This window comes from Protomyctophum parallelum (genome assembly GCF_964188405.1).
Source record: "Protomyctophum parallelum genome assembly, chromosome: 2".
NCBI classification, from domain to species: Eukaryota; Metazoa; Chordata; class Actinopteri; order Myctophiformes; family Myctophidae; genus Protomyctophum; species Protomyctophum parallelum.
Genome location: NC_139699.1, coordinates 36,462,601 through 36,487,744, shown reverse-complemented (window position 1 = coordinate 36,487,744; position 25,144 = coordinate 36,462,601). Strand labels below are relative to the sequence as shown.

Sequence of the window (25,144 nt, the reverse complement as noted above, 5' to 3'; positions counted from 1 at the left end):
TTTTCGGCCAGTTATAGCGCCACCTTGAGGCTGAGTTGAAATTGTTCATGTGGCATTTCGTCCTCGGCCTAGTGGGAATGTGGGTGCACGCGATGTGTTCATGATTTGCAGCATTTTGTTTGAAACTGAGCACTCCTGTGAACTTTGGAAGCCAATGTTAACCAATCAGGATGGAGTGTGAGAAATCTGAAAGACCGGTTTCGTTGAATGGCTCTAGAGAGACTGTGTACCAATTTGCGTGATGTTTGGACAAAATCTGTAGGTGTACTGTGCAAAAACTTGTTTAGCACAAAGCGGCCTCCTGGTGGCGCTATAACAGGCCGTTCTGGAAAGTTTGGGGCAGAGGTTCATCGTTGGCATCTAGGGAGTGTGTGTGCAAAATTTGGCATCGACCGGGTTAACGGTGGCCGAGATTAGCTGCTCACGGACACACGGACGGACGGACACACACACGGACGGACGGACGGACGGACGGACACACGGACGGACGGAGTGCAAAACATACTCTCCCCACATGCCTTCGGCCTGGTGGAGACAATTATCATATAATATGATGATTTATTTTGTCTTGGAGGCACTTGACTACATCTCGTGAGTCGTACCTCAATACAAGGTACAGTAACCCAAACTCACACCTCTTGTGGTTTATTGCTTTAAGTTCTCATGTAGTAAAAGATAATGTAATTCTAACACATTTCTCTCGTCTTTAGTGTGATTATGATACCATTACCAAATCCAATACCAAATATTCAAAGGTGCACGTCACCCCTTTTGCAATGAGATCTTATTTTAATTATGTTAATTTGGGAGACAAGTGGAAGTGGGTAATATATGTGTTTTTAGATATTTTAGTATTTCCAAATGTCCATGATGTCAATCAAGGACACTGGGCTCACTTACTTCCTGGACTACATGTTGTCTCAGTAAGACTATAGACATATAAGGTAGAAGCCTCTTCCGACTCTGGGGCGTCTGTATCTCAATGGAAGGCAACATGGAGGCAATGGCGATGAGTGATTGGATTGCATTGGCAAGCTTTCCTGAGATTCCTTGCGAAGCATAGCGGAAGCAAAGCGGCAGAACGAAAGGGGGCGTTCGGTAGGCCAATCCGAGATTCCGCTTGACTTCCTCCTCCTGTTTGAGACAGGTCTCTCCAATGAAAGTGCAGTGACCAATGAGGCAGCTATATATTTTTAATACAGGTATCTATGCATAGACATATATATATCTTTGAGTTTGACAGCCCTCCCCCTATCCACAAGGAGGAGCAGTGCACCAAAGCATTATGGGAATTGTAGTCCAGGAAGGAAGTGAGGCCAGTGTCCATGACATCATGGACACTTGGAAATATTCAATATCTAAAAACTCATATTACCCACATAAAAAAACCCAGTAAAGTGTTTCTTGTCTGAGTTGTCTCCCAAACATCATTAAAATAAGATCTGGACTGGTTGCAAAAGGGGTGAAGTGTCCCTTTAAGCAAAGTGGCGACCTCAACACATGCTTGGTCCACAAGAGGGAGGTAGAGCTGCTATAAGGTTGCTTACCATCTGTCTGATTTGGCCATCGTGTTGGACTCATCGATGGTTTGCCTTCCCAGCATGCCTCGAGTCGAGCCGAACACACCAGCTCTGCAGTTCTGTAATACAGTTTTGTAGAAACATTTATTTATTTGGAATGTGTTATGGGGATTTATGTGATATGTAATGTTGTTTTATTATATTATGTAGCGGCGCCTATTGTGTGCCTTTGTTTAGTAGGCTAACAGTGCTAATACTAAGGAGGAGTGATGATAACAATCCACTGTGCGCCGAACAGGGTTCTGGTTAGCCTCGGTCCCAGAACACCTGGCTGTGTGCGGTTGGAGGTTTGATGTTCTTCTCATTGTTCTGCGACACGTTCTCTAACTCTAAAGTAAGTTTTCATGCCCCAATCCTTTACAGAATAAATACCGGTCTTTATGAACCACGTGCAGGCATTTTATGTTTGAGCTGCATTCTCTCCTAAAAATCTAAATGGATAGTCATATAGGCTAACCCCCATAGAGTATGGCTACCCCCTAGCTCTGGTCCATAGTACTTCTCCTTTCTCCTGTACGGCTGTACCCATATTGCCCCTGTGCCGAGCCGTTCTCCTAGTTTTGGTCCATAGCTCTAATGCCGTTGCATTATATGCATCAAATGCAACGACATTATGGACCAGAGTAGGCTACTATAGGCTTCCCCCAGCGACCTAACTTGCCCGTGGCTACCTTTAGATGTCACTCTTCTCTTATTCTCTGCTCTCTGGCACAGTGGCAAGTGACAATATTGTCTGTGTAAAATGTTCTACCAACGATAGGTTCCAATGGTTTGAAAAAAAAAGTATCCCATTCCATTCCCATACACACCTGAATGATTGTCTCCACCAGGCCGAAGGCATGGGGAGAGAGTATGTTTTGCACAAATTGCACTCTGTTACCAGCTAATCTCTGGCACCGTTAACCCGGTCGATGCCAAATTTTGCACACACACTCCCTGGATGCCAACGATGAACCTCTGCCCCAAATTATCCAGAACAGCCTGTTATAGCGCCACCAGTAGGCCGACTTTTGAAAAACACATTTCTTGATATTACTCCTCCAGATTCTGTCCAAACATTCCGCAAATCGTTACACACTATCTCTATAGTCATGTGTTCAAGACAGATCTGTCCGATATTTCAGATTCCATCCTAATTGGCTAACATTGGCTTTCAAACTTTGCAGGATTGGCCCGTTTTGAACAAAAAGCCTCAAATCATGAATGCAGCGTGCAATTTACGTGAAATCTTTCACAGACTTTCCTACTAGGCTGAGGAATATATCCCACTCTTTTCACATTGGCCTGTTATAGCGCCACCAACAGGTGGATTTTTGCAAAACACATTTTTGGAACAAAATGCCTCAAATCATCCAATTGCCATCCAAGGCATATAAGAAATGTCAGCCTTTTCACATTGGCCTATTATAGCAGCGCCACCAGGAGGCCACAACCTGACCTGCCCTGGTGGAGACCTGTGCCAGGGCACTTTTTCTAGTTTGAATTTGAAATTTGTATTTATTATTTGTATTTTGTATTTATTAGGTGTGTGTGTGTGTGTGTGTGTGTGTGTGTGTGTGTGTGTGTGTGTGTGTGTGTGTGTGTGTGTGTGTGTGTGTGTGTGTGTGTGTGTGTGTGTGTGTGTGTGTGTGTGTGTGTGTGTGTGTGTGTGTGTGTGTGTGTGTGTGTGTGTGTTATTAAATAGCCTATGTTAGGTTAGGCCTATGTGACGAATATGATTCATATTACTTATTAGATAAAGTTAAAACAAATTAAAAATACATAAACTCAAGCTGATTTTGTAGGGTTTCTCATGACTTGTAAGCGCAGCAGTCTGGTCTCTTTTGTTCCCAGAGCAGATTCAGCGAATGGGCCATGGGGGTGGGAGGGGAGGGGGGTGGGGGGACACGGAGAGAGAGAGCGCGAGGGAGAGGCCGGGTTTGGGATACAGCAGAGAGGGATAGAGGAGGAGGAGAGAGAGCGAGATGCTGACAGATTCCTGATAGATGTGCAAAATGGCGCAAGCATGTTCGACCTCAGCTCGCCTCCAACTGTAGCATTGTAGGTCGGAACATGTAGAGCTGACGCTGGATGTGTATTGCTTTCTTCTTCCACTCACCTTGCGTTGTTTTCTTCAAGTAAACTGGGATATTTTTTCTAAGTGTTTAAATGGCTACCAGAAGGCACTGCCTTGTTCCCTGCTTTTTGGGGATACTCCTAAATGCTTTAATCGGTAAGTGGCGTTATTCTTATTATACCCCCTAGCGATGAAGCACTAACACCTTTTGTAGACAGGAATTGTCATGAATCTGTTGTTTCCAAAAGTGGTGCATGCTGCAAAGTAGGCTATAGATGCACCACCACTGACCATGCCGATTGCCGACTATAACCCTGAACTTGACCATTCTCTTGTCGTTGTAGCCTATTTCTACATCTAAATTTAAGTATTCTGAATCTGGTTCTGTATTGCATCAGTTGGTGGATATTGAATCAAACCACTAGACGTGCAAAAACCAAACAGCATGTCATGTTTTTAAACTGTGCAGTTATCCAGTGTAAAGAGACGCTGTTGTCAATGTATGACTCGCTTTTGGATGCACCGCAGTTTAATATTGAACAGACACGTTTAACAGTTAACAGAGTTTCTTCGTGGATTTGAATCTTTATTTGAATAATCATAATAGCCTAATACATTTTTGGCATTAATTTCTAAATGATAATATTGCATATTTTCCCTGTGCAAAGTGGTCTCTCTTTAACATTAGGCTAGTCTAGTATACAGAATAGAACTGGCATTTTCTTTCTAGTAGTAGGGTTGGTGATGGTCAAAAGGGTCTCAGGGATCCATTAGAAGTCGGTCCGTAGGCTACTGTACCCATTTAATAATGTCCTCCTTACGCCTGCATTACTAAGCTGCTGCAATCTGTTGAATAACTTTTGTTTTTTAATTTATAACTACAATGAGTAGTAGTAATAGTAATGAGTAATAAACTCATGAGGTAGTTTTTAGCCCCCCGGCTAGTTCACTTCATGTTTGTTGAAAGGGATACTTTGTCAGGGTGATGATATATTTCATTGATATCAGCTGACTTTTAACATAGTAGGTTGAGATCTTGATTTGTCAGTCTTTATACACTCAACACAGCACCCTGTGGATGGCTGAAATGACAGTGGTTATTGCTGAGGGAAGAGATAAAAAGACTGTGGTTATTGCCTGCTGGGAAGAATATTTGTACAGATTAAATGTCAAGCTTGTCCCTCTCCTCCTTTTCAAAAATGCTTTCAGCCTTTGTTTGGTGTGATAGACAGTTTTCCTCTCTCTATGTGAGGCCTCTTAATTCAAAGGCTGGAAAGCACATAGGCTAGAGGAGTTATTGAGTGTTTACAAAGTACTGCATGCACAGCATCTGAGAACGCGCTGCCTGGAATAGAATAAAAGTGCACTGGGGTTCATATTAATGTCTGGCGAGTGGACTGTGGTTGAACACAAATCCACATGTTATCACAATGATGGCTAGTGATACATTAACAAAACAAAAAAGAACAACATACTACCTGACATAATATTGTATGAAAAGTCAAGCACTGCACTTTCACAAGTTATTTCAGTATCTGAAAAAATATTTTGTGGATAAAGTCAAAGCTCTATATTCTGACATTGCTATAGTCTAGTCTATTGTTTATGTTTTTCCTTCTCTTTAATACACAGAAGAGTACCCATTTATCAGCTTGAATTGGATTGTTCTAGTTTCAATTTTGTGTGCTCATCTCTTTGTGTCATCATCACTTTCACTTGTTAATACTGCATCATGTACGAGTTCCCTCTCCCGATTGGATATAATTTGTATCCTGAACCTGGAAATGCATTTTCTGTTTACTAGAGAGATATGGAGACCCCTGTTACTGAACAAACACACTATACTAGCACTACTAGCAATGATGAAAGGAGAAAAAGGTTGCGCATCAGCAATGGTTTTCAGTGGAGTTTGGTACTAGCAATGATTACTATCAGAATATAGACCTGTTTAATACTTATTTTAACCAAATAATATCACTTACTCTAACATGAAAATATATTAAACAAGTCTTGGAATCATCCAACTGAGCAAGTGGTTAACGCTTGTATAACATTTAGTCAATACATATATTGACAATGCAATGACGTTATCTCTAAACAAAGTTATTGTTCATCTGTAGCACACGGAAGCTGATTCAGGGAAATCCAATGCTTTACATCTGTGCCCTGGTTGTTTCAACACATACTCCTTGTTTTTCCATTTTCATCTTGCATGTTTTTCTACCTTACAGCACAGTTATTTCTTTGTGATTGTCATAACAAGGTTCAGTAGTTTTGATGAATCTGTTCCTCTTATCAGGTAAACACTCTCCCAGTTAAAACTATACTCGCTTGAGTATTGAAGTGGTTCAAATGGAAGGGCATTGATTAATAATTTACCTGGCAGATTGCCTGTCGGAGAGACTGCAAATATAAAGAGTGTTCACACAGTGTTTCCCATGGATATAGGGTGAATATTGATTGTTAGCTGTCAGACATACAGTATGCAACAGCACAGGCTGCTCTTCCATTGCATTTCTTTGGGATATCAGGAGGGTAGCTCTTTTTAATGTAATGTGAACAATGGATACTTTTGTTCAGCTGGTTGAATTAAAAAACGATAACAATTCTACCAGATAAACTTTAGATGTGATCAGTCACGATCTCAACCGTCCGTCACTATCTCAACGTGTCTGCATGAGATTTAAGTTTAGGACGCTTTCAGAAAATTAAAGCCTTAGAGCAAATTGAGTGTAGTAAAGTAAAAAAAAACAATACAAAAAAAGCTGTAGCTTCACAAGCTTTCATATTACACCTAGTTGTGTCAGTAGCCCGTTATGGCCTCGCACAGGTGTCAACAGGAAGCATGTGGCACGTCCCCAAGCTCACTTAGCTCTGTCACTGCTACCTCTTTCTGCTAACTACGTGTAACTGTCAGTAGCCAGAGTGTGATCCTCGCGTTATAGTGGGAGCAGTAAACCTCTGCGCTAGCTAGCCACACTTATCTGTCAATAGTAAGCCAGGGCATGAGCCACACTTAGCCCAGCACTTGTCTCTGTCAGGCAACAGGCTTTCTGGTCTCGCCCAGATGTAATCCTACACGCTAGGCCAGGGTGTCCTTCCTCCAATAAAACGAGCGTGAAGATGGGTCTGAGGTTGTGCATTTCTGCGAGCTCTTGCGCGTGTGTGTCAGTGTATGCTTATACTGTACATGTGCATCTCTGCATGTGTCCATGGCATGCATGAGTAGGACTATATGAGTATTGTTGTGGCCACTGCTGTCTCTAAAGCCATGCCTTCCTCTCACCGACATGTTCCTTACATGCAGTGGTGGATTAAGTACTAAATTTTTTTTACTTCAGTAAAAGATCAATACTGCAATATAAAAAATACTCTGTTACAAGTAAATGTCTGGAGTTCATAATGCACTTAAGTACAAAAGTATTGGCTTCAAAATGTACAAAAAGTTAACTACTCCGTATGCAGATTGTCCCATTTCAAGTTTTCAAATGTGGTTCATGTATGTTTTGTAATTATAATCAAAATCTAGTAACCTACAAAGTAAAGTTTTCAAATAATTTTAGTGGAGTAAAAGTACAATATTTGCCTCTCCGAGGTATAGTGGAGTAGACGTAAAAGTATTGGGAATTGGACATACTCAAGTACAGTACTTAAGTAAATGTAATTAGTTACAATTAGTTACCACTGCATACAGTTACATGGATGCAGGATGCATAGCGCACATGTACGCACAGATGTGCACGCATGCGTGCTCGCACACACGCACGCACGCACACACACGCACGCATGCACGCACGTAGACTTACACCATATCGCTGAGGTGTGTTAATGAAGTGGTCCCTCTGTCTCTTTATCTTTTGAGTCTCTAAATGCTCTTACCTAGCCTAGCCTTCTTTTACTCATTGGATCTGCCTGGTTCAGAGATAGCATTCAATTCCATTCAGGGTGATTCTGTAAGGTCTATTCTGTTTTTCATTGTACTGTTCAAAGCCTCATTTGTTTGCCAACCAGTCGAATGCCAATCTTTTCAAATATGCTTTATTAGTTTTACAAAGCCAAAGCAGAAGCAGTTATTTCTAATGCAGGAATGGCAGCTTATTTAATGCATGTATAAATGGCTCAGCTGAGATTTATGCAGTGCATTAATGAAGCCATTTAATAGCTATGCTAACACATTGGGCGCATGTTGATTCAAACCACACACAATGAAATGCTCAGTGTTCAATTTGTTACTCTGGGAGTGGACATGTAACCAAATGGACCCTTCCGAGTCCATTTGGTTACATGTGTCCAGTCATTAACTCTCAAATAACACTGGGGATTTTACAGTGCAAGCATTGAACCCTGCTTGCACTTTGGCTGTTATCTGGCCCTCTGCAAAGCTGGATAACATCGATTAATATAGCAGGGGACTGAACATTCTAAACTCTTTCATTAAAAGAAGATATCATTTGACACCTTTGTCTACTCCATAGCCTCATTTGTTCATATATAATGGAGTTTTTTCCTTTTCTTCATATTGAGCCTCATCCATGTTTTGCTCCTAACATGAAGCGTGACTGATTGGCTGTGTGTCCTCAGGCACTGTGCGCTCTGTATCTCTCTCTCTCTCTCTCTCTCTCTCTCTCTCTACTTCCTGTGGGTAACACTTTTGCTTTGTTGGAGCAGAAGAGCCAGCAAAGCAGTGGCCTGAATGGTTCTGTGTGGCTCTGCCTGCCTGGCTCTGGGCAGCACTGTAGTGTATCCGTAGCGTACCAACTTGGGTCGCTCTGGGAAGCAGCAGTGCAGCCAGCCAGTTAAGGGTTAAATATTTCTCCACTACCCCTCCTTGTTTTTCATAGATGTCTCTTTGGTCCTATGGACACTTACCCTGCTTTTCAGAGAGAGAGAGAGAGAGAGAGAGAGAGAGAGAGGAAGAAGAGAGAGCGGAGGGGAGAGGTATGGGAATATGTCTTTCCCTCAGTGTTCATTATGTGATCCTCATGGACGAACATGTCAATGCATTCCTTGTATGCACCTAAAGGGGAGTATTTCTGGGACTCGGAATTTGAGGGATGACGCCGGAGGTTCTCTGTTTTGACCCCTGTGCTGCTGCGGCCCCCCAGCCCCCTCTCCCCCTCCAGATTCCAGGGCCTGGGGCAGAGGCTGGTAGTGCTTTAGTCCATCAGCAGCTGAAACGTGATACCTGGAGAGCCTGCTAAGCTCCTCTTTTATGGTACCAAGTCAGGTCAGCCTGTTTACATCCTTTATTTATTGTTCTCCCTCTGCCCCCCTTCTTTGCCCCAAGACACTGCAGCCACTAAAATCCTCACACAGTTGTGAACTAGTGGGCATATATAACTAACAACAGACATTATTTTTGTTAGGGCCTTTCTTGGTTTAGTATTAATCACAGAAGTGTGTGTGTGTGTGTGTGCGTGCGTGCGTGCGTGCGTGTGTGTGTGCGTGTGTGTGTGTGTGTGTGTGTGTGTGTGTGTGTGTGTGTGTGTGTGTGTGTGTGTGTGTGTGTGTGTGTGTGTGTGTGTGTGTGTGTGTGTGTGTGTGTGTGTGTGTGTGTGTGTGTGTGTGTGTGTGAGAGAGAGAGAGAGATGGAAAGAGAGCAAGTGCAAAGGAGTTAAATATGTTCTTCTGTTTTACTGCTTTTCCCCTTTTAGTCTTGCTTGTGGACTTGGACCAGGTAGACAATTAACCTCATTGCCAGGTTCAGCCTGAGTGGAAATACAGATATAGCTGAGTGACTAATAGCCACAGTGAGATTACACATTGACCCACTGCTGTGCCCCCACTCCCACACACACTCTTTTCTCCCCCTCTTTCACTGAATCAGGATCTGCTCTGTCCAGAAAGTGACAGATAGGGGAGAGGATTTGGTATGGAGGGTATCTTGTCTTCAAGTCAGCTTTGATGCGTGATATTCTGTGCCTCAGCTCAGCTCAAATGTCAGCAGGTCAGCGGGAGAGGAACAGAGTCCTAGTCCTATGTCGCCACTGGTGAAAGACGAAAAACACCAGTGGCTCGAGGCACAAAGAAACTGGTGACGGAGTTCAAATCTCCCTCCCACTGTCTAGAAAACTCCTGCTCACACCTGAAAAACTGACACAGATTGGTTGTTTTATTTCAATTTTTTTTATGTTTTACTTTTAATCGCTTCAGGTTATAATATTATTGAAAAGCACCGGCACAAATTCCAGCTGTATCAGTGGCATACAGTAGAAGGATGCTTCAAGGAGAATCACATAATAATCACAATGTTCCTACTCCCTTTTTGATGGCTGACCTTGCTGGTGATTACAGTGTGAGGACACGTATCAAAGTGCCCAGCAGGGAGTGCAATGTGCCATAATGGGAGACTGAGTGGGCTTTCAGTTGTTATCTCCAAACAGATTGACACTGACAGCATATGGTTGGGTGCATGCTAGCAGAAGAAAACTGACAGGTAGTTATTTGGGAGTATCTCTTGAGAGGTTGGTTGGCTTGTAACCGAACCTAGCTATTGATTGATGTCATCCATTGTGTTCTATTTGAATTATAAAGTGTGTGTGTGTGTGTGTGTGTGTGTGTGTGTGTGTGTGTGTGTGTGTGTGTGTGTGTGTGTGTGTGTGTGTGTGTGTGTGTGTGTGTGAGTGTGAGAGTGTGAGAGAGACACGTGCGCGCGCGCAATGCTCTGACTACACAGGTGGTAGTAGCTCCAGAGGTCTTTTTGAGTCATTCTGTGACACAAACACAGTTTATCCCATTTTGAACATTTTGCAGTTCATAAAATATTAATTAAAAAGAAAGTGCGAGTGAAGGGCTAATGTTATGTACCTAATGATGTAGGAATGTACTGGGATGGATTGGTACAGGTACATTAAGTACTTGTTAATTGGTTCAAATGTTAATTGGCGTCTATAAATGGCAATATGCTGTAAAAATGTTATGACGTACCTAGCATTTATTTGCCCTCTGTGAGCGTAAAAAAATAACAAGAATTGATCAATTATCAATTAATTACCAGCTGCTGCCTTATATCTCCAGAATTGTGCTATGCAATGTAAATATCTGTCTATCTCTACGTCTTTAAATGTTTTGATTGAAAATGGTGGGCCCTATTGTAAAGTTTAATGCTTTATGGTGTCGTCCTCTCACTGTTAACAGTACTGTAATTCTGCAAACTGTTAATACATCAATCAATTGGTATTTGTGTGTGTGGAAACAACAGGATCTGTCCAGGTGACTCTGTAACTGTGAGTGTAGCCTTAGCCTACTACAAATGTAACCAAAGGGTGAAAGGACCCTTTTATATCAATAAACTGTGAGACTGTACAATTGGACTGTTATGGGTCCATTTGGTTGTATTTGTCAGGCCATTCTCCAAACCATTATATATTGCACCTCACGCACAGCTGTCGGTTGTAGTGTTGACGTTGGCTTGGCAGGTATTAAAGAACATCTCTCATATGTGTCAAAATAGCAGGGGTCTGCGGTAGTCTGCATGGAGGTCTGCGGGCACAGCAGGGGTCCCCGCGGAGGTCACCGTGGGGCTCCGCGGTAGTCTGCGTGGGGGTCTGTGGGTACAGCGGGGGTCCCTGTGGAGATTGGTGTGGGGGTCTGCGGTAGTCTGCGTGGGAGTCCACGGGTACAGTGACTCGACTGAGACTAGAATGTGTTACTGTTACCCATTAAATCAGCGGGTGTGCTCTCATGCAGGTCTACGCAATGTGTAGCTGCGCTGCATTGTGCTCAAATTAGTTAGCCTAAAGAAAGTAGTGTCGGATGGTACTTTGACTTCATGGCCGTTCAGCTAGCATCCCGTTTGCTGCGCCGTTACCTGTTCGTATCACCAGTAGCGCTCGCTGTCTTTGACTTTAGTTTAATAAAAGTAGTGTCGGATGGTTTGACTGACGGCCCTTTGTGTGCAAGGTTGCAAGTTGGCACCTCGACAGAGTGCATTTCTCATTTCTCATTTCTCATCATACATCTTCATACAGTACATCTTTACATTCCGGCCAATCACTTTTGGCGTCCTCACTTTTCTGTCCTCACTTTTTGAGTGGTGCAACCACTGCTATAGACAGCAATTTGTGTCCCTGGCTGGCTGGCTGGCTGGGTCCCTAGGTCTGAGCACGGAAATAGCATATTTTCACCACCAAGCGTTTTGGACACGTGAAGCGTTTGGTGGCTCGCCGGAACCGGGCTGGCACCCTGGGCGCGTTCATGTGAGTCTGGAAGTTCTGGGGACCCCCCAGGAACCCCCACACAGCGTTGCAGCATTCAGTTCACACGGGTGGGATTTCTATCTTCACATTCCGTGCTCAGCCAATCAAATTTGCTATGGGGTACACACAAACACACAAAGCTATGGGCATAAGAAAATTGTCATTGCCCTCCCTAACCAACCGCCCTGATCTGAAAGTGTGCGTGTGTGACTGTGTGTGTATGATAATGAAAAAAATACTTATATCAAATACTGAAATGTAAGTGATAGAACTGAGTGACGTACTATTTATTGGTATCAGGTGCATGTACTGAACTGTACATTTGACGTGTGTGTCTACAGGTGTAACATGTGAAACAGAGCTCTCCTTCACCTTGGAGCCCAGTGACATCATTGCAGTACAGGAGCAACCTCTCATGCTCCACTGTCAGGTGGATGGCTTCCCTCCAATCACCATGCAGTGGAGGCGGAACGGCCAGCTTCTGACTCAGGACCTACATCACACCACCTTCATCAACGGCTCGCACCTCATTGGTCACTTCCAAAAGACCAAATCCGATGGCTCGTCTGATGAGGGCGACTATGAGTGTATGGCCCAGAATTCCTTTGGCCTTCTGTTGAGCCGCAAGGCCCGCGTTCAGGCAGCCAGTAAGTGTCTTATTTCTCTGTGTGGTCCAACATTGTGTTTTCTCCACAGGGGCCATGAAAATGCTGTGAAAGGCTTTCAGCTGTGTTGCTATAAGTCTGAATTATAACTCATCATATGACGGCGTCGCAACTGAAACATAGCCAATCGGCAAGCTTACAACGCATCGTGAATGTAACACGCTGTGAGCTTGTAGATCTGCTATTTTTTATTGTGCAACCATCATTTGATGGAGCATAAATTAAGCGTCACAATGTTGCAGAGAAAAATCACAGCATTTCACTCTTTGTATGTGATGCAGTTGTTGCACATCTACAGCGCTGCTTAGCAATGTACTGTAAGTCTTTGGCACTCTCTGGAGTTTAACATTAGCAAGCCTCCATGCTGAGGGTCTTCAGACTGCTTTGTGGGAAAAGCAATAAGCTTGAAGCACCCCCCGGCAGCCCACTCACTGGTGGAGGCACCAAAGATCAATTTTCTGTGGTTCTATCCACAAAGCTCTTATTTGAATTCACTTTAATTCCCTATTGAGTTATCAGCACTGCCATGGTTCATGCAGAACATGCTTAAAACTGTTGGATTGAGTGAAGAAAGCCAAGATTAGCAACAACTCTGTGTCTGTCTGTCTGTCTGTCTGTCTGTCTGTCTGTCTGTCTGTCTGTCTGTCTGTCTGTCTGTCTGTCTGTCTGTCTGTCTGTCTGTCTGTCTGTCTGTCTGTCTGTCTGTCTGTCTGTCTGTCTGTCTGTCTGTCTCCCTTTTCTCTGCTTCTGTCTTACACATGCAGGACTCCACTTAAATGTGCATAGAGAGACAACACTGAACCAGACATTGTCCAGTGGACAATGCCTGGTTTGGTGTGATGCTGAGATGTTACAGCAGAGCTCTGTACAGAGTTAAGGGTTTCTGAAGCCCCTCCTGTCATATGTTTGGTAACAAAGAGATAGACAAAGCCTGGTAGAAGCCTGTTGATTCCTGGCCTGTGCGTAGACAGCATACCGCTGTGCTGTTGTGGCCATGTGGCTTTTCTGCTCAGTGGGGTATGGAGGTTACTAGGAGCGTCTTGTTGGCCAAAGGGAAAAGTCACTCCTGCTCCCTCGCTGGCACTGTCCAACACACAAAACCTTTAAGACCTCCCTAAACAGTCTTTCTCTCAAGGATCACACCGTAGACTCGATTTTAAATCCTCTCCCGTTCTGTAACAAGGGAACGTCCTGAATGAGGATCCTTCATGGATTCTTATTGAATACTTGCATGTGGCTGTGTGGGAGACGTAGTCACTGGCTACGTTTACATGAGCAGTTAAATCCCCTTTTCATTCCGAATAGAAGTTCAATCCTATTAAACGTTGTTATGTAAACACCTACAAAAACGTACATCCGAATGAAAACGCTCGATGCGATCTAAAAACCATTCCGATGTCAATGGCCGGATTACTCCGATGTTCAATGCGATTGAAAGAAAATTGGACTCATGTATACACTGCTTTGGATGTAAATTCATTCTGGTCTTTCTGAGCATGCTCATTTCCATTGCGCTCCAACTCCAAGGCGCTCATAAGCCTCATATCCAAGGCGCGCCGAGGAGTTTGCACATAGAGCGCGTTATTTCGTGCATTTTGTGTGTGTGTGTGTGTGTGTGTGTGTTCAACGGTCTCTCTCTCACACTCTCTCTCTCTCAAAAATAACGAGCGACCCGATACAATAATAATCAGTGTGTTGCGTGCCCTGGCCGGAATGACCATTTCCCATGTAAACAAGTGGGAAAAAACATTACGGATGTATTTTATTCGGAAGTATTTATTCGGAATGATCACCCTTCATGTAAACGTAGCCACTGACAGATTGCTCTCTGTCACCTGTAGACAGTTTCTTGTTGCTTTCTATCCGTCTGGTAGCAATTTAAAGGTAGTGTAAGTCATATCTTTTTTTGAAAACAAAAAAGAAGTTTTCTCCCATTGATGAATGTAACCTGGAAGCCGTGGGGATGTAGGTCTGTTTGCAACTACAGCTCAAGTTCAAGGAAACCTCCCCACACACACACACACACACACACACACACACACACACACACACACACACACACACACACACACACACCATTTATCTTTAACTCATTGATTAGAGACGGACTGAAGGAGTACCAAAGGTTACATTCTGCCCTCTGACCTTTGTGGGTGGTTATGGGTCTGGCGGAGGGGAGTCTTTCCCCTGATGAAATCATCTCCCCTAGAGTAGAGGCGGACAGTAACTACTTTTCCCCAACTTATTAATGTTAATTTTTTCTCATGACTCAAATAGAAATATTGTACTTTTGACTCCACTACAGTTTCAGGAATGGGCTCTTTGGACTTAAACTTATAGAAATATGTTATGAATGAACCACAGATATATGCAATGCAGTTTTCTTTTCTTTTTGACATTTTTGGGGAAATGTTCTGAATTTCAATACAGCAATGCATTAAAGGGATATTTCACTTTAGAAAAACTTTTGGCATATGTGAACACCCAGATAGTTTTTAAGTTGCTCGATTCAGTATTGATATATTATTTGATACATTTTAGCCCTGCCCCCTTCCTATACAAATGTATCCATTTTAACCATGATAGATCATCGAAAACACCTGTGCTTTTTTCTGGTGACTGATATTGTCCTTCTAATAAGTGAGGGGCCGTGTTTTTTCATGCACTATTTTCATTTCTTTTCATTTTAGATTTTTTTGTCTCTGCCGGCCTCCTCCTGGAGGAGGTTATTTTCCAAAGAATTATAAAAAATCACACCTGTGTGAAGTGAGGGGCGCTAATATATTAAAGTCTAATTCATGTTGATTAGGTGATGTAATGGTGATGTAAAACAAACGGTGACAAAACAAACATAAATTCTCTTTATTGTTAATGGCATTTAATGTTTGTGTTAGGGACAAGATGACGTAAATTTTCCCTTCATTGTCTATGCCGTTTTTAAAACAAACATTAAACCTGTATATAGGAGCGCCCCTCGTAAAATACATGAAAACAGTCATTGAAAAAGCACAGCCCCCTCACATATTTGAAGGACAATATCAGTCCAGAAAAAAGGACAGGTGTTTTCGATGAATCTATCATGGTTAAAATGGAGTTTGAAGTTACAATGGGTTTCTATAGGAAGGGGCGGGGCAGCTAAGATTAATATCAAATATCTAAATACAGAATCGAGCAACTTAAAAACTGTCTGGGGAGTTCACATGAGCCTGAGTAGATGATAAAATGACCAAGTGAAATATCCCTTTAACAATAACATATACTTTGTAAATTGTACTTTTGAATACTTAATTTTTACTGGTACTTATGGTGGACAAACTGGTACACCAAGCTCTCTAAGCTTCACAACAATCGAGACAGCGAAAAGCTGTTTCCTTGCAAACTCAAACCTCCAGAGACCCTTCAAAGGGATTATAATTCTAAGAAATGAACTTCCCACAGTGTAAAATGCTCCTTGTATTGGCCCTCGTTGCATACTTATATCTGTAGTGGTTTGAGATAATTGCCGTAAGGGAGTCATTTTGTAATTGCTTTATGCTGCATCTTTGACCATTTCTTTGAGGTCCATTTTATTTTCTGTCACGCAGGGGAAAAAAGCCCCAAGGCTGTTAAAGTCAAATCAATGGGGCTTTGATAGCACCTACAGACGTGCTGCTTGACATAGCCTGATCTTGGAATCATTACAAATCACTAGGGTCTTATGCTTTCCACATTAGGGCAATGTATTACACGAAGCAAAATCCATATTTCCCCTTTTTTCCAAGGCCAAATGGATATATATATTTTAACGGGGTGTGTGTGGAGGGTGAGGTCTGGGATGGGTGTCCCTTCTCAGTGAAGGACTGTAAGAAGATAGATTGAGATGAGAGATGGCTGTCACCAGCTGTGTATTGTATACCAGGCGTACAGAACCTCAAACTCCAGCTTTTCTCCAGCAGATTGTCCAGTGCAGTGTAGTCTCTACCCATAGTCCAAGCCTTAATCCACCAGGCTCTTATGTCTTAGGTCTTCGACACAAGGTCTCAGAGTTGGATTCCAACCAAGAGGGATTGGAAACATCTAAGCTCCCTTTCATCCCTTTCGGGCCCACTGATAGGGTGTAGAGTTTTCCATTTTGGACCAACATCTTTTCTTCTCTTTTCAGAGTGCTGGTATAGAACCGTTGCCCAGTGTTATATCCTGATGAGGATCACAGACTATTATTTGTTTCTTTGTTTGTTCTGCAGGGTTTCGAGGGTTTTTTGTGTGCAATATTTGCACCTCCCCTCCAGCAGAACACTGACTAGTGCAACTGTCATACAATGGGTGGTGTGATTAACGTTACCGCAGCCTCTTTATTGTCCCCACAACACACACACGCACACGCTGGACAAAGCTCATCCTGCAACACCACCCTCTATAAATTTCACTTCTTATTTGCTTGACGACCATTTGTGTGAGTTCACAGTTGGGGGGCCGCTGTAGGAGGGGGCCCCATCGCCCCTCCAATTCGTCTATCGGTCCAGGAAGCCCTGTTTTGTTCATAACGTTATCTCTTTGATGATCACTCTCTCTTTCTCTCAGTCTCACTCTTACTCTCTCTCTCTCTCTTTCTCCATCTCTTTTTGACCATCTCTCTCTCTGACCATTTCTCTCTCTCTCTCTCTCTCTCTCTCTCTCTCTCTCTCTCTCTCTCTCTCTCTCTCTCTCTCTCTCTCTCTCTCTCTCTCTCAGTTCCTCATTAGCTTAGACTCGGGAAGCTTTTCATCATTTGGATGAATGACAGGCTGGTACAGTGGACCCCTCCCCCAGTGCACACCCCTGTCACCAGGCAACACATCACAAAAAGCCCCCTGTTACAAAATAGGTTTTTAGGATCAATCGAAATGACCTGCTTTCCCCCCGGCATTAATTGGAAAGAGTTTAGGCTTTGTTAAGGCGTAATTTATTTTTCCTCAGTCCCATTCATCTCGGCACGACCGTAATTGACCTCAGGAAGCACTGGAAAAGATTTGGAGACACTGTATGAAGTGTCTCGCTCAGAAAAGGAACGGCAGGAGCAAACAAAATGAAGTGGACAATAGAATACGCGATAAGCGAAATACAAATGGCGTACGTTATACACATTATGTGTTTGTACATCCTGTCTTCTTTTAACTGGAAGGGTGACTATCCAGCACCTTTATTATGCACAGGAGATTGTCACGGCGAATTGCAGTCCTTTTGTAACAGCGGGCCGCCGAACGAGACTTTAAAGCAAAGGAAGATTCCAGGGGGCTGTCAGAGATGAAAGACAAGCAGACATGGATGACTGTAAAGTTCCTACCACGGGCTGTCATCTGTACGTGAACTTAACTGCAGCTCCTCTCGGGTGAAAATGTAAATAGGGCTGACAATGTCACCCAGACAGCAGTAAACAACAACACACACGCACGCACACAGTCTGATGGAAAAGCTGCATTTACGAGAGGTAACATACAGCAAAAAAGAAGTGGCCACTGGCAGGTATTCAGACTGCAGAGAGTGTGAGTGATTTATGAGGAGCTGTGTGTGTGTGTGTGTGTGTGTGTGTGTGTGTGTGTGTGTGTGTGTGTGTGTGTGTGTGTGTGTGTGTGTGTGTGTGTGTGTGTGTGTGTGTGTGCGTGTGCGTGTGCGCGTGCGTGCGTGCGTGCGTGCGTGCTTGAAGGGATGCTGGTGACTCTCCATCACCCTCCCACCTTCCTAGCCCCCACCCCGCTCCAGACCTCCTGACTGGCTGATTGCCGAAGCGCCATCCCCACGAATCCCTCCAGCTCCCTTTGTCTGTGTGCCAAGCCCCGCCCCTCACCCGACACACGCACATACCCCCCCCCCCACACTCACTCTCTCTCTCAACCAGCTTATTGGTGATTTATAGTTATTTGCACGCCGGTGTTGAGCACTTAAATATCAGATATACAAGCTCACAATGTGTCGCTGCACAATGCATTGTGAGCTTGTATATCTGCTATTTTAAGTGCACCGCACGCCGTGAAATCAAGTACAACTCAAGCTTTACCCCAGGCCTTTGAAGCCACTCTGTGCATCCCACTACTGTCAGAGATGCTCATTAGTTGTTTTTTCAACTTATACTTTGTTTAGTTACACATCAAGCATGCAAACCTTGCTACCGTACTGTTCATTATCTTACGGTTCTGTGATTTTTAGACCACAAAGAAGATAGGATAATCATATCGCCGTTCGTCGCTCTAAGCCGCCAGGCTAATCAAACGGTTAGTGATTTACTGATTTCCTCATCGTTTGTGGGCCGGTATGTGGGCTGATATTAAACTGGATTACATTTGAAGTAGCTAATATGCGTCCTCTCCTGCTGTGTGGTCAGTGCCCCCGAGACGGAGGGTCATCGAGAGGAAGTGAGGAAGAAAGAGATATTTTCCCTGCACTGAATAGGTGGGCGGAAAAGATGAGAGCTTTGACCTCTGCTGTGTAATTACAAAACGGAGAGACCCGGCTGACTCTAGCTATACACCTGCAGACTGAGCATGCTAATGCCCCACTTATGTTTATTATTTATAATGGTGAAAATAAACAGTGAAACATGGATTTGTTGGCTTGTTTTGGGATGATGGCTAGCTTGTTATTGGTTCGACACGGACTGTATCCCTTTGTAAGCTTCACTGCTGTCATCTAAGCCAGTATTACAGTACAGAAACAGAATCTCTCTATCATAATCTCTCTCTCTCTCTCTCTTATGTGTCTCTCTCCAATGCCTATCCAGTAGCTGTTTGTCTTCCTCTGTGGATTGAGTTGCTTTGTGTCAGCGAGCCAAGCAAACAGGCTTGCTAAATGTGCTTCATGAAAACACTCGGGGCATTTGCATTAACAAATGCTCGAGCTCAGCCCGAGTCCCCCATGGGAAATGAGGAGTGTGAATTCTTCCATTATTTCTAGTAGATGACACATCATTGGCCTCGAAGCCTGCGGAAATTCACCCAGGTGTCCCTCAGTACTGTCCTGTCACTACTCGGCATGGCATTTGTTTATTTCACGCCTGTATACCGTTGCTGTTGGGGTGGAAACCTTGTATGTCCAAAATCATTCCTTGTTAGATGGTTATTTAAAATAAATACAAATAAATGTTTTAAAATGGTGAAAATAGCCGATCTGCATGCTCAACAACAATACGTGAGCTTGTAGATTGGCTACTTTCACTGCTTTTGTGTGATACTCTTGTATGATGGGGCAGTGGTTTTCAACCCTTTTCAATTATTTATTGGCCATTTGAGCCACGGACCACCATTTGATGAGATTTAGCGTCTCTGACCCAACATATTTTATTGATAATATTTTGTCCACAATTCCGTGCTGTATTGATGTCGAGAGTTAAATATATATAAGGGTCCATTTGGTTACCAACTCGCCATCATTTAGCTGGGGACTATACCTGGAACCCCCTCAAGGACCCAATGGTGGTCCCCGGACCACTTGAAAACCACTAAAGTAGGGCATTTTCATTTACAAAAAGATAAACAAACCAAGTTCAGTTGAGTGAAGATACAAGGTTTCTGCCCCGATAGCAACAATATGGCATGGAACTGCAGCTTGGTGAGATATGGTAGTCATTGGGTTATTGACAGTCTGCAGCAGGGTAATTACATTACACCTTTACTATTAGCTAGATTTACCTTTGACCTATGCGAATTGGATTTACATTAGAATTACAGTTTCCAGTATAATTGACATGGCATTCACTTTCAGATGGTTTGGGGTGGTCCTTTGGTTGTGTATGGTTCGAAACAGAACACAACCAGATACATTTTGAGAGATGGAGGCATTCGCAAGAATGTGAAACTAGTGTAAAACTGCTTTATTCTTCCATTCAGCTCCTGTATCTGTGTCATTTTAGATTTTAGCTATACATAATATATTTATAAATTTATAAAACGTATGTTGCTATAATATTATTATTATGTATAAAACCTATGTTTTATGCAACTTATGCAACATACCATATGTTTTTCAGAAAACTCGACTTTGGATTTAGAACAGTGGTTAAAAATAGCAGATTATATACAAGCTCGCAGCGTGGCACAAAGTGGCACTTTTAAGAGAAATCACACCCGTGTGAAGTGAGGGGCACTCTTATCATCGTACATCATCATGTCGTAACATGTTTATTTGACACATATGACGTAAATTCTTCATTTATTGTCAATGAATGGCATTCAATGTTTGTGTTAGCACAAAATATCCAATTTGCTCGTCTATATGACGTAAATTCTCCATTCATTGTCAATGAATGGCATTCAATGTTTGTGTTAGCACAAAATATCCAATTTGCTCGTCTACATATGTAGACACACAATTATTTATTATCTTATTTTGATCATAAGACCCAATTACAGACTGTCAAGTCTCAGGTTTTCTTCAGAATGTCTATGACACTGATTTACTATGACACTATGGCACATTTGGAGTTCCTCATCGTTTGTGGGCCGGTATGTGGGCTGATATTAAACTGGATTCAATTTGAAGTATAGCTAATATGCGTCCGCTCCTGCTGTGTGGTCAGTACTAGTGGTTTTCAAACGTTTTATTTGCATGGACCCCCATAACTCTGAGAGTGTACAAATGGAACCAACAGGAACCTTACAGTTCCATTTGTACACTCACATATCTTTGGATATCAGTTTCTGGAGCACATGTCTGAACTTCCTCGGCAACGAGTCCAGTATCACCCAAGTATAGGGACTTGGGCATTACAGTTATAGACCTGTAATGGTTTCTGTATGTGTTTCTGGTAGGCTAATATTATTATCAACTCATTTTGTATATTGTCAGGGAAGAGGACGCCCTTGCCATGCATAGTCCACAATGGGCACCGTTGGAGGTGCGACAAAGAAAGTAGGAAGGCCATCCTTCTGTATGAAATAATAATGTCCGTGGCAAAATGTTAATTTTGAAAAAAATGTCCATCACAAGCCAGCATGGCGATGATGACCCCTGCATGTGTGCACTGCTGAGGCAGGCTGCTACATAACATCTGCTCTGCTAGCACTAGCACTGAATAAGCTCCCTTCTGCGTTTCTGTGTAAACATGACTCTGTAATTCCAGCTCCCATACACAGAGAGAAATAAATATGGAAAATGCAAATGGATTATGTACTTTTGCTGCATTGTGTGATGTTTTTGATCGCCACCGATCAAACACATCACCCCGGAAAATCGGAAATAATATGAAGGTTTCATTGAAACCAGAGCCATCTAATAGAAGAGTTGCGATATTGAGGGGACAGAAAACAGCCTGGTCACGTGGTTCATGTACTCGCGTGAGCCCATAGACTCCAATGCATTCCGTAAACTTCCGGTTATCCCCATGCTCAATAGAAGTCTATGTAGAAGAGCTGCCATTGGACTGGCCCCATGAAGTGAACGGAGTTTGCGTAACTCTGTCTTACTCTATAGCTCTGATTGAAACGCAGCACTATCATTGAACATGCTCTCTTCTCCCCCCTCCTTTCTAAAGTGCGCCTCAAAGCGTCTTCTAACCTATAGCCTGATTCTTGTCGTATGACAGTCACAACGTGTTTCCAGCTCAGTCGGCTATTTTTGAGGCGCAACAGAGCATAAATTAGGATGTCCAAGATGCTCCCAGATCTGTTAAACACATGACTCCTCCCTCGCTCTTTAACCATATTTCACCCAATGCCCCTATTTTGGGCTAAACATTAAAAAAATTATGAAAAATCGTCGTTCTGTTTATGGCAGAGGCAAGGAAGCAACCAAGGTGCTCAGGAGGTGTGCAGGTATAAAAATTGTAAAAATAGTAAAAAGGTGCTCCTGGGATCAATCGGGATAACACATCGATATAGAACAAAGCGGAGATCCAGGCACACTTGATGTTAAAAGGAGGAACCGACATGTTTCGACCTATACGGTCTTCATCAGGGCTGACTGTTTATGGTTTGTGGATGCACATTTCACCGCGGGTGCTCAAAATATTTATAACTCCAACAAACATTTCCTATATGTTCCTACAGGGACTCTGCCATGTTTTGCCAAGATTTAAATCCTATTCACAAACAATAACTTACAATAACAAATGGACTCATAGTATTTCTGCGTTGTGCAGATCATTTTCATAACTTGTGTGAGATATTGGCGTTCTACTGCCGATTGATTTTCCGTTTCCATCCTCACTGGGTGCTCGAGGAGGGAAGAAGTTGGAAAGGTGCCAGTGACATCAATAACTGAGGAGACCAACATCCAGGCTCTTATTTCACATCACAGCAATTACTGATGTCTGAACAGCTGCTTATGTGTCTGTGTCGCTGCCACTGTGTTCCCTGTCTTCACTCCCACTGCTGAATCCTTTTCACGCCTGACTCACACCTTCACAACAGATTGATGTATAGCTGATGCATGAGACTTATTTACTGATGCAAGCTCGCAATGCATTTCCAATGGGAGTCACATGGTTTGACACAACATGTTTGTTGTACAGTATGAGGGGGAGGGGGGCAGTCGAAACACAGCCGGAAGCCGTACAACAAAAATGTTGTGTCAAACCATGTGACTTCCATTGGAAATGCATTGGGAGCTTGCATCAGTAAACAAGTCTCATACATCTAGCATGCATCAATGTTGTATGCTAGATCGAAAGGTGTGAGTGAAGCCTTAGTCAACTGGACCTGAGTTGGCTCAGTACTTGGACTGCTGTTTTCTGTCTACACCAAATCTCTGTGAGCTTATACAGTAGATTGACTATGTTCGGCTTATGTTCCACCCCCCAGAATACGGATGCTGCTGTGGTTGAAGTGGCTAAACGGGTCATGACAGGGTGATACTGTCTTTACATGTCACATTCCTCCAGGTCTCAGTCTATCTGTGCTCCACATGATGCCTGTTAGCTTTTTTGGTTTTGTTGGGTTTTTTTTATGTTGGATTTATAAACCGTTTAACATGCTTTGTGTGCATGAAGGTTCTTAGTTATATTCTGTTTGATCATGCCAGACTTGATTAATGTTATCTGATGTCTTTATTGGGTGAAGTTCAAGTTTGCGCAGTTAGAGCAGTGCTTCCTTAGAGCCCCTCCTTACATCTGACAAAAGCTGAGACCCCCCATAAACACACGCACTCCAAGCATGCACACGCACATGAATACACACACACACACACACACACACACACACACACACACACACACACACACACACACACACACACACACACACACACACACACACACACACACACACACACACCATTTTAAGCCTGTATACTTGTCGTATGAAAATAGCCCATCAACAAGTGATACAACGCATTGCCTATATCAGAAAATATGAACCCGATAAAAGTTATGGTTTTGTACAACATGGTTAAAATTGTGGACTACCTTCAGTTGACATGGCCTGTGATCTTTGGCGTCCCCCCAAGGAGGGCGGGGTGGAACACTGCTTTAGGGCTGGCCGCCTCAATCAGAGCAAGTGTCCTCAACACAGAGAGGGAGACTATGTTTGTCTTGTGTCTGTCTGTTTGTCTGTCAGTGGCTGAATAAATCAGGGTTGTGCATGTGTTAGAGTGAGTCTGTTTGGCAAGGTGGGACTCTGTTAATGACGTCTTGTCTTGTTCTCCGGATGTCTGACGGACCACCCTAGCTTTTTCTCAAACAAACAAATGAAAGGGGGGCCTAAAATTCCTTCTGCCTGGTTTTTAAGGCTCATGGGGGGAATTCCTGAGTAATAGAGGTTAAGGGTGAAAGGAGAGAGGGCAGAGGCCAAGGCCAAAGGCTAGACATGGGCGGACCGCTGCAGTCTGGCTTCTACAATCTGCAGCACTGTTTCTCAACGTTTGGTCCGTGGCCCGCCAAGGATTTGCCAGGAGTCCCTTATGGATCTGTAAGTCCGAGAGTGTACAAATTGAACCTTTTTTAATATTTGGGATCCCAATCTACACTGTAAAATTCTCAATGTTAATTTAACTGATAGCCCCCGAACAGAGATCTACAGTACATTCACAATTTAGAAAACGGTCCGAAAGCATTTCCTCTCCTGGGTTTCATGCAGTTCTGTTTGAAATGCAGCGTACAGTTGCCGTACACGGCACATGTTTTGCATTTTTAATAAATTAGCACTCATTTTATATATGCCCACACACGTGTCCGACTGTCGGTATTAATTATTTGCACAGTTTTCAGTAGCGCGTACAGTATATGTCCACACCCCAGTGCGCTCGATTGCCCGTGTATGTGTACGACTGGTTGTGTGTGTGCATGCGTTGATTGTTGGCGTTCCCGTGATTCTGGAAACCCGTCTCGCTGCGCATTGTACGTGAGCATGCATTTTGACGATTGTTTGGTGCGCAGCGCGTCGTACGAGCACGTCCAAGCAGGGCTCAACTCTCGCCACTGCCCCGTCATCGTGCTTCACTACACTTTACAGACGCTTTACAGCCAGATCGGCCAGTTAAAGGCCTTTACTGGGCCTGGCACCCTCCGTCAATAAAAACTCCCACTTCCTGTCTTCTGCTTTGGTGGACATTTTGTTATGGTGATTAAAAGAGTGAGACAGGAGACGGAGGGACAGAAAACAACAACATAGCAAATATTATTAGAGTGAGACAGGAGACGGAGGGACAGAAAACAACAACATAGCAAATATTATTAAAAGAGTGAGACAGGAGACGGAGGGA

The 25,144-nt window shown here is 43.3% G+C and overlaps 1 protein-coding gene across 1 annotated transcript in view; it reads left to right on the top strand.

Moving 5' to 3' along the window:
• Window positions 1–3,728: 3,728 nt before the first annotated feature.
• Window positions 3,729–25,144, top strand: part of igdcc3 (immunoglobulin superfamily, DCC subclass, member 3) — a gene marked incomplete at both ends in the record, with an annotated part of 73,653 nt that continues 52,237 nt past the window's right edge. The window contains 2 exons of the mRNA XM_083793437.1: window positions 3,729–3,792; window positions 12,176–12,481. Coding sequence (XP_083649563.1) covers window positions 3,729–3,792; window positions 12,176–12,481 — 370 coding nt within the window. The remainder of the gene's footprint in view (window positions 3,793–12,175; window positions 12,482–25,144) is intronic.